Source organism: Colletotrichum acutatum (genome assembly GCF_030867785.1).
Source record: "Colletotrichum acutatum strain CBS 112980 chromosome Unknown BDZ83scaffold_206, whole genome shotgun sequence".
NCBI lineage: Eukaryota > Fungi > Ascomycota > Sordariomycetes > Glomerellales > Glomerellaceae > Colletotrichum > Colletotrichum acutatum.
Window position 1 is genome coordinate 1 of NW_026849200.1, and position 16,304 is coordinate 16,304.

Consider the following 16,304-nt stretch of genomic DNA (forward strand, 5'->3'; position numbering starts at 1 on the left):
AATGTGTTGCTAATGGTGGCATTGTCACTCGTTGTATGCTGCGGTAGCAGCTTACGCCCCTTTTTTCCCAGTGAGAAAAGAGGGAGGGAGGGTGAGGAAGGAGGATAGGCGATGGATGAAGCAGTGGCTTGTGCTATAGTAGTCTGACTTTGACCGTGGGACCGTACCTGGCAGAATGCACTTGCTCTGTACGAAGCTGCCTAGTAGTAATACTTATGTTGGGTGCTGGAGGGTGCAAGTAGGACGGGATACATTGAAAGGGGAGGGACACATTGAACAGCATGAGGTACGTCCGGGGATGAAAGAGTATTTGCACTCTCAAGTACTAGTGACGTATATTCCCATGGCCTTTGTCCACACTTGTAATTCCTGAAGGTGGTTTTGAAGGAGTATCGCTTCGGGGCGTTGGGTGGTGGGATGAAGAGATGTCATGGAACTTGGTAATGTTATACTTAAGGAGACGAGGTTGCGAGGATGGATGGACGTAGGCGGGATAGTATTGAAAGCGCAGGTGAATAGGCATAGGCTGTGGGCGACTCACAATGCTTCAATTTCTGTGAGTTTCATAAGTTAGCTTTTGCTTTTTCATTCTCATTGCTTCCTCATGTGGGGGATTTATTGGCAGAGTAGAGGGGAATGATGTGAAGATCAATGAGAATGTAGAAAATTGAGTCCATGACGGTGAGGTTTAGGAGGGTTTGACTTTGGTGAAGCTGGGGAGGAGAATATGCTGCCACTTGGCGAGTCCGGTATAGAACAGAATATTTGGGTAAATGGGGAACTTGCTCAGGAACTGGATGTAGTCGAGCTAGACGGCAGGTAGACAGACACACTCGTGGGCGTTTCGCCCAGCCGACTTGAGATGTCTGCGCGGGAGGTTCTCAGAATCTTTCCGGTCTGGATAGCTGTGATATTGAGAATTCGAGGGAAGGGGGGCATGTGTTATCATATGTCGAGATATCCTGGCGCACCACTAGAAGCGGTCGTCCTCCAACGTGAAGGCAGAACTTGGGTATTGACCAACATCGAGATGTGGCAAAGTCACTTGAAGAGGGAGAACACCCCCAAACCCAAACCGAAGATGAATTGTCCTGACACGGCTGAACCGACTCCAACTTGGCAAATGATCATGGGCGGTCATTGAGCATGACTTCAACCGAACGTCCATGAAGTTCATCTTACCTTGTCCACGGACGAAGGATTGACCGTCTCTACTCTGGCAATGTCTACTCCGGCGTTCGTTTCGACATACCGGGCCAGGGGACAGAGTCAGGGTCTGAGAACACACGGCCTGCTACTTGGCATCTCCCCGATCCCTCACTACATGATCAGGAATGTGGGCATCCTTCCGTCGAGTCTCGCGGCAGCACTTGCCGGACCGAAGCCCGATATTTGTGTCTTCTACACATGACACCTCCCCTCAACACCAACAGTGCCCAAAAAGAACTGTCTCAAAATGGAGGGCGAAGCATCCCGGACAGAGCGGCAATCATTCCTGCCAAACGAGATCACAAAGAGTATAGAGAAATAACAAAAAAAACGACTCCTGAAGCAAACAACCGATGAATGGGAACCTCAGAGCCGGAGAACAAACAAAGAAAGATAGGATACATACCCTTCTTCACAAACTCAGCCCTCTCGATCCCCCGCCGAATAGCCTCCTCATCCCGCAACGCCGCATTCGCAGAGAACGCCTTGTGTAGGCGCGGACGGAAGTACTCGTAGCCGAGGGGGTATTCTCGGCCCAAGTAGAGGAGCTCTGTTTTCGATGGTCAGTTACTTTATCAGTTTGATTCATCTCGGGGTGTGGCTGCAGTAAGTCCAGCCATAGTGGCTGGTGGGGGGGGGGGGGGTGAAGTGACATTGTAGAGGGAGGTTACGAAGAGACTGAGAGGAAGAAGGATGAATTGGTAGAGAGAGTTCTGAGCTTGGTCGTGCTGTGATCAGCGGCCTCGATGGAGCTCGATCAAACACTCAGTCTCTAGGACGAAAAGAGTCGTTGCAAAACAACGACGCGCCAGCAACTGACGTTAAGGAAAGCGCAGGTTTTCTTCACGACAGACGAAGCAGACGAAAATGGTCAGATAACTCAGCAGCTTGACTCATCGGGAAACCTCGAGGCTACAGGATATAGCTTGAATGCACGAGTGCGATGCTCTCACTCGGAGTAAGGAGGAACAACAATAACAAAAAGAATATCAACTCACCCTTGTAAATGGCAATGACCCGTCTCCGCAGCTCGGTATTTACGACGCTCATCCTCGTTTTGGGACTGCTGTCGGAGCAGCTTGTGGAAGTCAAGAGACTCGCAATCTTACAATGCAGCTACTGTCGTTGTAATTAAAAATGTAAATAGATGGCGTGGTTCCGTCAATCAGAGCATCTCAAACTCAGGGCTCGCAAGGTCGTTAACTATCGATGAGGTTGAGAGCTCGCTCCAAATGGCCTCAGACCTCGGCGAAATGATGTAAGACATCCCCCAAGGGTTCCATCTCCACCGTCAAGCTCCAACAGCTCTTGTGATTGGCTGGAACTCTAAACCTCATCCCACCCGTTCGTTATCCCCAGCTCAGCCCAGCCGTGTCTGCTTTCTTTGAAGCCGAACTGCGCCGCATCTTCAATCTCGCCATTCGAAATCCGCGGGAACGTCAGGAGCTTGAGTTCGGCCATCTATCGAAGCTCCTCTCTCCCTCCCTCTCTTCGTGGTTCATCTGCCGGAGGGCACCGCACCCTCAGGAAAGCAACACCGAAAACCATCCTCGATATCCTCGCCGCCTCTCATAACCCTCACACATCGCATCTCGACCCCCGATTCCCGACCCCGGCCCCGACCCCGACCCCGAAGCCAACCTCGATCCCAAGCCACCTCACGCTTTCCGCTCGTCAGAGCAGGCATCTCTCGAAAATGAGGTCCACAGCAACAATACTCCAACAGTCAATGCTGTCCCGCGTAGTCTCAGAGTACTCCCGCGAAGCAAAGCCCACCGCCGCCTCCAAAGCCGCCAAAGCTCCCCCAAGCGCCGTCCGCAATTGGCCCCTATACTCTGACAAACCGCAACGCGCCAACACAATCTCGCTCAGTCCGCGAGAACTCTATAAGCGCATTGGGAAATGCCTCGCCTTTGGCTGCGATCCAGACCAGACCCAACGCGCGGCCAGCCTCCTGAGGACCATTAACAACGACTGGCGTAATCTCCACGCAGTCTCCCAGGGCTTCTACGACCCCAAGAACTCGGCATACACTATCCGACTACGAGATGGCGAGCCGAGTCATCGTCCATGGCTGGTGAGTCTTTGATCCGCCGTCTGCGCTTGTAGCCCCTGCCCCAGTCCTGGTCCCGATCTCGGTCTCATGGGACCAACTTGTATCAATAACGCCGCTGACTGTTGTTCCCGTTTGCTCTCGTAGGGTATATCTCAAGTGTCTACCTTGACACAAGTCGCCGAGCAGTCAATCGCCCGTTTTCTTGACCGCGTTCTCGAGACAGCAGATCCCCAAGATAGACTAGAGTGGGAGCGTCTTCGCGACAACCAAACCAGGAACGAGACACTGGCAACCATACAATGCCAACGCGGATCGTCACCGCAAACCCGCACCTTCTCGGTATGTCCACAACATCACACCCTCTTTTGCACCCCTCGCCCCTCGTCCCTCGTCCCTTCAAGCATGTGCTGATGAGTCTTCCCCATTAGGCACTCTTGCTCGAGCCGCAAGTTATCAGCGCCTACGCAAGGCTACTGTCCACCGATTACGAAGAAAGGTATACCTTTTGTTTCAAGGTTGTGATATATTCACACCAGCGCTTCGCCAAGATAGCCGACCTGAATATGGAGCTGAAGACCTACACCCATGACAAAAAACCGCTACCCTGGCTCAGCCGTGAACTGAAGCGGGTGGCTGACTTGACCAGCACCGACGCGGAGCGAAACGCCGCATATATAGATGCAAAATATATCGGAAATATGGTCAGTAGTCTGGAATTGGGTACATGGAAAAGACCCGACGCCAAGGAGGACTTTGGCAGCGCCGCGCCCTAGCGAGGTATGGCTATGAGACATGCACGAACACTACTTTACGGCACTGGGTACTATCGCCATCGGCCCAAAGACTCGAGCAAAATCCGTGGTCGTCTGAGACGGAAACCCGAGACGGAAAGAATCAGGGTTGCTCGTGTGAGTTGAGTGAGGCGAGAAGACATATAGTCTTTGTTCCAGTTTGATCAGTTGTAATGCCAGCCGAGGCGAAAGGGGTCCTCTACAAGAGGAAGTCAACTTCGCCATTTGAGCGTGCCCGTCCGCTAGGCAGGTCTACGGGTAACAGCTTGATGGCTACAGAAAGCTTGAGGCTCTTTGACCCTACGGAGGACGCAGGAGAGTCTCAAGTGTCTGCCGAATAGACGATAGAAAGCACGCCGCCGGAAGATATCCCTCGTACCGGCCCCTGGTATATACCAGTCATGGAGCTGGAGACTCAGAAAGGTACAGCACGCAACTACTCAACGCCGTGATTGTAAAGGCCTCTGATCATGTGCCAGACCTCATCTTGGTGTACGCATTTTAGAAAAGTTGACGCGGGCTGAGCGCGTGAAATGAGTCGATGCGGTTGGGTTGACATGTGACCTGGAGACCAGTGATTGGAACGGCTGGAAAGGACTCTTCGCTGTCAAGGACAATGGTGCCACTGGGCTCCATCCTGTCATGGCATCAATAACCGCCGTCCGTCCTGCACCATACGCGTGTAGCGTCACGGAGTCTTCTCGGCGGAACAGACAAACTCTGGGAAAGAGAATTACAGTATCAGATGAAAATTTGCTCCGCGAAAAAAATTTCTTGAAATTCTTTTTTCAGACGTCTACGGCGCACCGGCTGGCCTCGCGTCCAGTGTCCGCCGCTGGAAAATTCAAATTCGCTCCGAGGGGGGCGGCGCAGAGAGCCCACCGAGAGATCCGCATCGCACGGAGCCGCCCTTGCGCTATTACGTTGTGTCGCCTCACGTATCCGTACATGGGTATTCTCGTTGTGTGTATCCATACTACCAGATGGCAGAGCGGTGCCGCAGTCTGCAGACCGCCTTCAAATTCAGCACCACAGTGCGAAGGGACATCAGCGAGGGGGAAGTCGACCCCGCCAAGCAGCCGCAGAAATATAACGGTCTACAGGGCACCAATCAGCTTCCGACCGGACCATGGGCCGCCAAGTCTTTTCCGTCGTTGAGATGGAGGGGGAGGAGCCGCGACTTTGCAAGTGTAAGCTCTGGAGTCTGCGGTGGTGAGGGAGGTGAGCTGCTGCAGTGCTGCAGTGCTGCTGTGTCGAGGTGATTTGGGGCCTGGAGCTGCATGAGAGGCGTGCCGTAGCTTGTGCTGCACGAAGGCTGGCGTCTTGAAGCTTATTCCCGGGGCTTTTAGTCTCGATGCTAGATCAGTTGACGGGGTGCTAGTCGTATCTCCTCGCTATCCATGACTGGAGAGGTCATTGGCTCATAAAGACTTCGCTATGGTCGAGATCCAGTGGTGAAATATCGCTGCTGCAGCGGCAGAGTGTGAGTGAGACTGTGAGAAGGGTGCCGTGACATCGCTTCTTCTCCCTCCAACTCTCCCTTCAACTTCAAGTCCTAACACCGTTAGGCACTCATAGTGATACAGAGTCCCAGTAAGAACACCCGCAACCCACGCCTGGTCACTGACTCTTTGAAGATTTTCTCTGCGGCACCACGAATCAGGTGATTCGACTGCAAATTGCTCTCCACGGCATCCCGAGTCAGCAGTCCACTTGGAGTGCACCGCCTGTGACATGGGAGGCAATCTGGCAGCAAGGCGCGCCGCTGGTAGCAGCCAAATGCCGACAGACAGATCGACTTGCTTTACCTCTCTGCGCTTAGCTCCCTCTTGTTCCTCGCCGTTTATGCTCAAGACCCGGGGGGGCCCAAGTGGGGGTTAACCACCATCACAGGTAGTATTTTCCAATCACCTCTGTCGTGACTTGTCGAGCAGGTTGGAGACGCCTGGGGACGGTCCAGGATGTGGTTGCATTGCCGCACTGTCTTGCTCCTTTCGATTTTGTCCCTCCTCCTTTTCCGGGTGGGATACCTGTCATCTCGATCGGAGGATAATTAGCTAAAGAGGTGGAGATGGCGGCAAGAAAAGCTTGACCCTGCAAGCTGATTATCGGTAAAGGTAGAAGCGCCGTAAGAATTCCCAGATTCTCTCTCCTGTCCGTAATAACACGGGCAAGCCCCGTCAACAATATTGCAACCCCGTTGTCCACTCCGTATCGTCCGCCCCGCGGGTTCATTTGGGTCCGGATGTAGATTTGATGTTGGTTCAATGGAGGGGCTCAACTAAGTCATCGGAAGCGGTCAGCGGTCGACGGCCATTCAGTGCCTCGCCGGCTCTTTCGGAGAGACCATAGGGTGATTGACAGCCAAACATCGGAGAGGAGGGATGGCCGACGCGCACTGTCTAGGTTATTTCCAGAAATGGCTTTGTTATGTTTCGAATCAAAAGGAGATCGTCGACAGCCGGGCAAAGGCGACAATGACATGGGCGCCTGGGAGGGCAGGACCACTTTGTCTAGGGCCCGCGACGGGGTCGAAAACAGCGATGCGGATCTCCGGGACGCAGCCGTGTCCAGCCATCAGCAGTATTCGTAGTCATTGCCAATCGCTATTGAGACTTTTCAGTCGCGTGCAAAGTGTGCCTGTGTCGGTACGTGCCCGTACATTTACACGGTAGGCCGTCAGCGTGTCAAGCAGGCCCAGTCATGTCACATCATGCTTGATTTGGGGAGGAATTGGCTCGAGCGAATGCCGTCTTAACAATGCTGTGGTTGGCGCAGTGCCCAGAAAGCTACGCATGCGACATTCCTCGACTAGTTGATGATCGACATGGAAAATCTGCCACCCCAAAAGTCTGTTGCCATTCGTGCTAGGATGAGGGCAATGAGATGCTGCACGTCTCGCAGAAATCATTGCACTACTGAATGTGAGCCAAAGTGTGAGTGCAGTGTGAGTGCAATGTGATGGTGCGTTGTCAACCACGAGACATAAAGAGACGAATATGCATTGCTGCATACGAGTCTCAGTCTTCTGCCGTTAAGTCGCGGCCGAGCACAAGCTCCACCCACGATGCTCCTGTCTCGTCGGCTTGTCCTCTGGCTTGGTGGTATCGTTGCCCTGATCCATGGCTGCCCTGAAATTGGACGCTGGTCCGTGAGGTGGTGGTGGTGTTTGGTGATTTTGGTTGCGGTCGCTCTGGAAGGCCAGCGCTGGGCTTGTCGCCCGTGATGCTTTTCACTGTGCGAGGGGTCCAAGGGGTCAAGGCACTCGTCTGGCCAGGTTCATTGGTTTCGTCCCCACGTTTTTGTGCTTCGTGCTTGGTGGCTCACCGAAAAGCGTTTCGACTTGTGAAGTTGTGCCCCGATTGTCGGCGTCAAGAAGATGATCGTGGAACGTCAGGCCACCGTGCGTCGGAGGAGACACCTACATGTACATATACACGTACATATACACACAGTGGGTTTCAAAGCATGGAAAGCACCGTTGTGCGGTTCGTGGTTGGCGGTACCGTGGATGCGTGGCATCGCGTCCCTCAAAGGGGGAAGCCGAAATGGTGGCCTTGAGGCGAATATATTTCCGTCAGAATAGCGGTGCGTGATGTGGAGCACACTTTGGCGATCGTCGGTGTGCGCCTGGGGAACGGGCTATGGCGAGCGAGGGTTGGTGAATGATGTCGAGCTTCGGCTGGGGCGGACAGGCGATGGTTGTCTTTGAGATGTCCTCGTGGCTCGCTGGGAAAGCGATAAGAAATTTTGAGTGCGCGGGGGTGGTCTGCAAGAGCGGGGAGAGCCTAGTCTCGAGATGACAAGGAAGTCGGGATGTGGTATACACACTGGTCCATCCTATCGTGTCGTGTTCCAAGGTGCTAGGTACTGCGTGATGGCCAAGTTGCGTCGACATGTGGGATGACGAGCACGAAGAGATCGTCCACCGCCCAGACAGCCTGCAGACAAGAAGGCCGGGCCTGACAATGACCATGTATCGCTACGGTACTAGTGGATAGTGCTGCTGTGTTCCAGCATTGGTAGATTTGTAGGGAAAGAAAACAGGCACATGTTGGTAGAAAGTGCGGGATGGGCGTTCAGCTCAGCTCAACCGGGCCGTTGACAGTAGCCCCGATGTTGGCTCTGAATATCGCTTTGGCGGCACGACTATCCGATATGAGTGCCACTACTTATTACTTGATCTATGCGTCGATGCGCGAGTGCCTTCAAGGGCATGTCTTGTGGTACCTCAAGATCGGTGAACGGGAGTGATGAGCGGGGTTGACGATTGAAAACGGCCTTGGAGGGACAGAGTTAGGTATAATGACCAGGCAGAGGCGGTACGGATATCATCCAGTCTCTTCTTTCCATATACCTTCAGGTGGGCTCCCAAAGATTCCAGCTGAGCCGGGTCGTCATGCGAACAGCGATGATGGGTGTTGCGGAGGATTGACAGCATGGACAACGGTCGATGGCGGAAGCCGTGGACAAGACGAAGAAAAGACGACGGGGGCCCGAGCTAGGGACGAAAGAAGAAGGACGTCCCAGCAAGTCCAGCGACGGCGCGGCCGTACCTAGGCTCGTAGTGGCGGTGGTGGTCAGGGGCGTTGAACTTGACGGGGATGTCGACGAGAAAGAATGTAATGTTTGCCAGTATCCGTACGAATACTGTGTAAGGAAGGGATGGTAGATGTTTGGAATGATTGGGGAGAAGACTTGACGACTTGGGAAGAGTAAAATGAAGAAGGGAATTTAAAGTTGGGATATGACGATTGTTCCATGGGAAGGAGGCGCGCAACACGGAGGTGAGCACCACCTTCCCAACTTCACACTGCACATGAGGCGTGGAAGGAAGCAATGGACATTAATAGTTTCCTGAGGCAAGGCAAGTACTTACACAAAGTTGAGAAGGCACACGACGACGATGCCTTCCGTTCTTCCATTTTTCCTACCTGGGTTTCCACCTACCTACCTTTTTGAATCATCAACGTCCATAGGTAAGGTACCTTTCCAAGTTCTTTGCTCAATGGAAGGAACCTACCTTACCTACCTTACTGTTTTCCATTACCCGAGGTACCTATGTCAGGTACCTCAACTTACAAAATCCCTTACTCTGGTCTGAGCAGTAAGCTGTGAGGCACGGAAGGGGCGGAAGGCATGATGGAACAAAACTAAGGATCGAAATCTATACATTGATATCCCAGCACGATGCTGCAATGTCAAGTAATGCAGGACACGATTTCTTGCCTTGCTTGCGTGTTTTCCGTTCCGTCTGGGGATCCATCCTGTGCCAGGCCCTGGGCGCTGGAGGTTGGACCAGCTATGCAATGCGCTGCATCTCCCGTGCTTGGCCAGCCCTGTTTACAACGACCTACCTATTTATGGTAACCTCAGTTTGCGAGTGCATTTCCATACGAATGCCCAGTACCTTGCTCAATTCACAGCACAAACAATGACAACCCTGGACTCTGCCCGAACAACGACTTTATCCAGTCAAGCCGAGGGAGCAAAAGTAAGTAGTGCTGCATGTCCTGAACTCGTCATCCAGCACTCAGTCAGCACTCATTTAGCTGCTTCAGCACCGGCGGCCCCCCTGTAATCTTACTTATTGGCGGCGGCCCCAGAGCCCAGAGGGCTGCAGAACTGCGTGACCGCCAACGGCATCTCATCCCATCAGCAACCTTGAATCGGCCTCCATGATCCCTCCCGGCGCTGGCAACTGCGGCTTGCCTCGGTCGGGGGTACCCCAATGTACAAGAGCGCGAAAGGAAATTGCCCGTTGAGCTAGACATAATTTGACCGAGTCACAAGTACTGCCCAGGTCCAGATCCGAGATCCTGATTCTGGTTCTGATCGGGGGGGTCGAGGGGAGGGTGGAGAAGAGTCATAAGTGGATCTGAGAAGAAGGGACCCTATCTCCACACTAGAAGCAAAAGTCAACCAATGAAAGGACCTCTGAGGACGAATTGATCTAGCCAGGCCCCCACTTGGAGGGGACTCGAGCCAAAGTACCTCCCCACACCTCATCAGACCGGGAGGAACAGCGAGGAAAGTGAAAGGAGAAATACCAATTCGAAGTGAAAAATGGAAAGCACCTCAGTGAAGTCCTCGGATACGTATCGACAAGGAGATACGTACCGTCCACCCACCCAAGTCGAAACAGTGCGACTGGATCCCTTCCCGCACCATCCGTCATCCCTGCTCTCGTGCTGTTCCCGCGCAGTCTTTTTTAAAATAAACTCGAAGCGAGGCGCTCTGCCCCTAACACCTCTGCTCGATGTCCCGGGACTGGCTGCTGCAAAAGGGAAGGGGGAGTGCTCAAACCTAGGAATACAAAATAAGAGGAACCAACACACCACAAATTCCACACCACGGACAACAAGTTGCATGTGTAGGTGTTGTCTGTGGAAGGGCATAATAATACGGATACCTACGTATACATACGACACAGAGACGAATGAGAGGAAAGAGAGGGCTTTTCTTTCACTGACTTAACTGCGTAAATCTTTGACGCCTCAGTTCGTCCCCATTTCTCGGCTCTTACCCGAACTCGTGCCGCCCTTGCCAACTCAGGTCAGGTCCTTCTTTGTCTGTCTGTCCACCCCCCCGGTACCTTACCTAAGTGGACAAGGTACCGAAGTATCTCGTCGTCTTACCCAAGGCTACGAATACACTTGGAAGGTACCCTAGCACCACAGCGCCTTCCACACTCTTTTGCGGCTTTGCCTGGTTTTTTTCTCTTCCCAAGTAGCCCCCTGTTTCCCTATACCTTTCCTTCCCTATTACCTACACAGTACATAGTACCTACCTACTTTGCATCGCTGCTCTTTCAACCCACCTACCGAACCTTCCCCGACGCGAGTAATCTGGGCAACACTTTACTCTACCACCACACAAACCTCCCCCCCGTTCCAAGGTTCGGAAAAAACAACAACTCAACCATCATTATCACCGTCCCGCCTCTCTGGAACCTCAACCACCCACCTACCCACCCTCCTTCGGTTCCCCTCCTCTTCCGACCTGCTGCCGTGAGCCACGACGCATGAGGCCCCACGGCAATCCTCCGAATATCTACGCCTTTGCGCTCTCCTTTGCGTCGAGTGCATAGTCGCCTTTCTCTCTGTCTCTCTCTCTCCGTATCTTCGCCCTCGCCCACGCCACATTCGTCCCGATCGCTTTCGAGAACGGGATACCGCTCCCTCGCCTCCCCCCCTCCCCCCTCCTCCAGCATCCAGACCAGTTCAAGTCGTGCTGCTGGCGCCCCCCGACCTGCCTCTGAAAGGGCTCCCGGGTCGGCGGACAGCAGATATCCTCCCAGCGCATGCCTCGTGCTTCCAGCTCTGCGAAGCGACAGCAAGGCGCCGCCAACCAACGCGATACCAGGCACGAAAATGGTCTTGTAGGCCCCGCCAAGCGAGTTGCCAACAAGAAGAGCCAGTCGAACCTCGACGCTTCAGCTAGGACTTCCTCTGACCAGAATGCTGCTGCCCCGGCTCTCCCCTCGCCTTTGCCCAACGGCACTACCAACGGACACCTCAAGACCCCGAACCTCGCTGCGCCCGCTTCCGACAACAACGGCACCACCATGGCCCCTGACCACCGAAATGGCCATGCCGCTACCAGGCGGCCCTCGTTAGGCGGTTGCTCCGAGACTTCCTCGTCCGACTCGCTCTCTTCCGCCATGGGCAATGGTGCTACTGATGCGAGCCACCGCCAGATTGATGTCAACGCCACCAAGAACGCCGACGTCCATCGCGACCCTGGCGGCCCCATCGAGTTCGCCGCTACCGTCCTGAGGGCTCTGCCTCTCTACGACACCCTCGCCATCCTCATCCTGCTCATGCAGGTCCCTCCCGTCGCCCTCTCCGGTATCTACATGGTCTTTACCTTCCTCACCTTTGTGCCCCCCGTCACTACGAGCTCTGGAATGAACATCAATCTCGCCGAGATCTTTGATTACAACTCCACCATGCCCTCCCTCGTTACGGTGCTCTGCATGGATGTCTTCATACTGCTCGTGTGGCTCTTTCTGTGGCCGCCCATGCAGCTTGCCATTCTCGACTTTGCAAAGCCCGTCATCGCCGCCACTCTGGGCGGTGGATCTAACACGAGGGAGGGTGCTTCGAGGAGCGTTACTACCTGCTTCTTCCTGGTTATAGGCTCGCATCTTCTGCGCGGTTCAAGATTCCACTGGACCCGGGCAACAAAGTTCCTCCCAGCCAATTGGCGGTTCTCTCCCGACTCTGACGACCCGTTAGAAACATTCACTCGCGGTTTCGATAAAAGAGGACCGCACGGGTGGATCAAGAGCGTGCTTGCCATACATATTCTGACGCAGGGCATAGTGAGGTACATAAGAGAGTGGTATTTGAGAAGAGAAAAGGGAAGTCCGTCGACACACAGCATAACGGACCCGGAGGCTGGTAAGTCGTACTCGAACGAGACGACGACCGACACAGGGTTTGCTACGCCCGACAGCGACACGACTTTCCAACAAAATGCGACAGTATCATCTACGAAAAAGAAGAGAAAACAAAGCACACAGGTGCGTCTTCAGCAGCCGCTGTGGGCGGCCCTAGCGAGCACCAAAATTGTCATGGTTAAGGAGTACGAATTATCGCATGCTACTTCCGAGTCAGCCGGTTCCAACGCTACCGACATCCACAACTTGGGGAATGCCCCCTTTGACAGTCAGGCCGAACAGATTTGGATATCGTACATCGGCCACGATGAGGTCTGCTTTAATACCAGCTACTTTCCTGACAGCCCGAGCGCTGCCGCGAATGGGCACGTTTCGCGGCCGGCAGGAGTCGACACTTCAAAACCTTTCTACGTCCGAGTAAACAACGCCTTCTGGCAGCCGACACGTATCTTTCGTATCCAGGACGACGACGACCAAGACGAGCAATCCAGCCAACACCGTTGGTGTGGTGACATTTACGGACTGCGGCCGCTGTCCAAGTACGTCTGCGAGTTTGTCGATACACGCACGAACCGAGTCGTCTTTTCCACCAGCATCCGAACCTCTTTCGCGCCCAACAAGGATCAAGAGGGCTCCGTCAACCCGCCCGTCAGCACGCCACAGTCTCTCCGCCCCGACTCGCCCGCGACGACGCTGAAGAGCACAATCAACGCGAATAACGAGCGGCTGGCCGAAGAGAAATCAAGGCTGAAGACGCTGCGCAAGGAGTGGAAGAACAAGATTGCCTCGCTAAGGAAAGAAAACGAAAGACTCGACAACGTGATTCAGACCGCCGGTGGCAACGACGACAAGCACAGGCAGAAGATTATCCAGCAAGAGACCAACAAAGCCCAATCCGAAAAGGAAATTGCCCAGCTCGAAGCGGAGCTCAAGGAGTTTGAGAAAGCACCCGAGGGATTCTACGAGCGTAAGAAACAGACCGAAAAGGAGTGGGCTGCCGAAAAGGCTGTCTTCGATACCGCCTCCAAAGAATACAAGGAATACAAGGCCGCCATCGCCAAAGCTGTGAAAGCCAAGGAGGATGAGCAGGCCGCCGCGCAGACCAAGCGGAACAAAATCGCAGCACGCATCGCCAAGGTAGACACCGAGCTCGGCAGAATCACGGATGCCAACAACCGCGGGCTGGACGAGGCCGAGCGGAGGCGCCAGGCTCGCATCGCCTGGCAGGCGGAGACATCGACGATTGAGAACAACTTCAGGGGCAGCATTGCGGACATCAAGGCGGCCAACGCGAACAAGCAGGAGCAGGTCAACGCTTTGCTTCAACAGCTCCAGGCATATCATGAGCACATGAACTATGCCACAACTGCCGCGATGCCTTATGATCTTCCCGAACGTCATTCCGCCCAGCCTCAGACTACGTCGTCTGCCTACAATCCCGCTGCGCCAGCCTGGACACCGCCGTCAGCCGCAGCATCGCAGTATGTGATGCCTGCCGGGCCTATGTGGCCCACGTCCACCATGACCGCGTCCGGCTCTGTGTTGCCGCTGCCAGCGTCCTCTATGCAGCCTGTGTGGGGTTACCCGCCTACGCACCAGAGCACTGTCTCTCTCAAGGCTAGGGGCCGCTCCTCCTCGATGCTTAGCGATGTTTCCGGGTTCACGCAGTCTAGCAATGGCGACGACGAATTCTTGTCGCTCCACAACACGCCTGCGCAGCAGCCCATGGCCCAGCGCACGCCCGTCACGTTTGCCTTTACGCGACGTCAACGGAGCGACGGCGCTGGGTCAGGTTCTGGCGGCAGCAGCGTTCGTAGTGGAAGCGCTAGCGGCAGCGGAAGCATGCGGGATCCTCAAAGTCCGGTCTAATGTGTCTGTTTTTATCGGGAATTGTGTTCTGCTTTTCGGTGGTCGACTTTCAAAGGGTCTCTCGAGTCGGGACAAGTTGTTTGCTGGGCTATCTAGTCAACCACCTTTTGATGGATCTTGTCCTCATGCCATTGATCTTACCTCCTCTGAGTTGGAGGGCTGTGTTTATGTCGAGGTTTAATCTGTGGATAGGTGGACTACATGTCCGGAGCGATTTCGTCTAGCGAAATGAAGACAAAAAAAAAAGTTGTGCCTTTGTTTATATTATGTCTACTTGGTCCTGCGTGATGACTATGGTGATGAAGATGTGACTATTTTATGATAAGTTGCCTATGGGGGTGAGCTCCTTAAGGTGCTCTATTCGTAGTCGACGATACGATATGATAGCTACATGTATGGAAAAACAAGGTTTACGGAATGCTGCAGGCACGTCGGCTCGCCGCGTGCCTAGAAACTATGGCCGGGAATGGCGTCGGCGGCGTGGCACCGGTGCCGGTGTCGGTTCTGGGGAGATACTTTTTTTTTTTTTTTTTTTTTTTGGATTATGTTGCTTGCCGCCCGCGCCGTTCGTCCCATTTTCTTCGCTTGGCAGGTTTATCGATTCCCTCCCCTACCGGCAGTTAAGGCAGCTAGCTTCTATAGCATGCTTTTTTTTTTTCTTTTTTTTTTTTTTTTTCGATGGACGCAGGTTGTATAGAGGGATGCTTATGTGGGCTAGAAAATGGTAGGTTTCCCGATTTCAATGCTTGTTATGCGGCGGGTTGGCTTGTCTTCTGGGATATTTCATCAATGCTTGAAAGTTCTCCTCCATGAAGGAAGCATCGTAGCGTTGCTAGTGTTTTTGATTGATTTCACATGGCCATTCGCTTTATCGCAGGCTAGATGCCTAGTTTCAAGAGACGCATGCGTTCCTATTGGTACACAACAGAGTTGTTTTACGAGTTTTCAATGGGGAGTCACCCCCGTCTCTCACCATGAGTGACTATTGCTATCAAAGGTATGGATGGCTCACGGCGACATAATCATCGCGCATGATAAGATGGGAGTAAGTTGATACGGTGGTCGAGCTTGCATTCCGAGTCTGAGTCACGACGACGATCTATGGGCTTCATTCCCTTCCCCCTGTTCATAGACCATCCTAATCACATGCTCTGCAGACTTTTTTTTTTCTCCCGGGCATTAACTCACGATCCACGATGGACAAGAAAAAACATCCCATGTGCGCGTTTGGTGGTGCTTCACGAACCCGTACAACCAACAGAAACACAGGATGCATACAAGGGTGTTTGTGAGTAATGAGGGGGTGAGAGGCGGTAGCGTCGTTTCTGGGCGGCTACGCGCATGTACGCAGTAAAAGGCTCGGAACTGATTTGCGACTTGTCGAGTATTGGTCGGTTCATGGGCCTGTCTGTAAAGCTGGGTGGTTGGGAGTGAATTCTAGATTAGCCCCCCCCCATGTATGTGCCAGTCACGAAAGCAGGCTCTCGCTCTCTATGCCTTTTTCTTTCGACGTATGAGATGCTTGAGCATGATTGTTCAAAACGCCAGAGGCTCATGATTTGTCCAGTGTTGCATATGCATCTCCAATACCACCACTCCTACAGAGAGAGAGAGAGACATCTGAGAGGGCTGTGTCTGAAATGCATAGGGGAGCTTTGGCCCTCTCCCAATCAAGGTGTAACGGGCGAGTTCCACAAGCGTGTATTCGCAGAGGAGGCGCCTGTAATCGGCTATGCGAGGACGGAGTCAGGGCTGTTAGTTTACTTGCCATAGTGCCACGATGTAGTATTGGACCCTAGGCTGGGCTCGAACTGCATCGCATCCATTGGAGGTGGGGTGGGAGGGTATGGAGGGGTTGCTGCGCTTGGTGTGCAGGTCCCCTTGTACGGGAGAGCGCGGACTGGTTGGGTGGTGACGAATCAGATTGGATAGACGGGGGTTGAACTTATGGCTATACAAGCTACCCAAGGGAGGG

The 16,304-nt window shown here is 53.7% G+C and overlaps 3 protein-coding genes across 3 annotated transcripts; 2 read left to right on the forward strand and 1 right to left on the reverse strand.

Moving 5' to 3' along the window:
• Window positions 1-1,508: 1,508 nt before the first annotated feature.
• BDZ83DRAFT_593117 (uncharacterized protein) lies at window positions 1,509-2,259 on the reverse strand (the record flags this gene model as incomplete). The annotated part of the gene is made up of 2 exons (XM_060506595.1): window positions 1,509-1,759; window positions 2,208-2,259. 2 exons carry the CDS (start codon window positions 2,257-2,259, stop codon window positions 1,509-1,511), a joined length of 303 nt encoding a protein of 100 aa, XP_060358097.1.
• Window positions 2,260-2,428: 169 nt separating this feature from the next.
• BDZ83DRAFT_175144 (uncharacterized protein) lies at window positions 2,429-4,053 on the forward strand. The gene is made up of 3 exons (XM_060501486.1): window positions 2,429-3,286; window positions 3,410-3,604; window positions 3,694-4,053. The coding sequence occupies exons 1-3, from the start codon at window positions 2,906-2,908 to the stop codon at window positions 4,036-4,038; spliced, it is 921 nt and encodes a 306-aa protein (XP_060358098.1). The 5' UTR covers window positions 2,429-2,905; the 3' UTR covers window positions 4,039-4,053.
• Window positions 4,054-12,007: 7,954 nt separating this feature from the next.
• Window positions 12,008-15,763, forward strand: BDZ83DRAFT_724531 (uncharacterized protein; the record flags this gene model as incomplete). The annotated part of the gene is made up of 2 exons (XM_060512669.1): window positions 12,008-14,225; window positions 15,681-15,763. 2 exons carry the CDS (start codon window positions 12,008-12,010, stop codon window positions 15,761-15,763), a joined length of 2,301 nt encoding a protein of 766 aa, XP_060358099.1.
• Between the last annotated feature and the right edge of the window lie 541 nt (window positions 15,764-16,304).

Coding starts and splice junctions, on each gene's coding strand:
- BDZ83DRAFT_175144 (XM_060501486.1), top strand. CDS start 2,906: ATGAGGTCCACAGCAACAATACTCCAACAGTCAATGCTGTCCCGCGTA. Junction 3,287..3,409: donor CGAGTCATCGTCCATGGCTG/GTGAGTCTTTGA, acceptor TTGCTCTCGTAG/GGTATATCTCAAGTGTCTAC. Junction 3,605..3,693: donor CGCAAACCCGCACCTTCTCG/GTATGTCCACAA, acceptor CTTCCCCATTAG/GCACTCTTGCTCGAGCCGCA.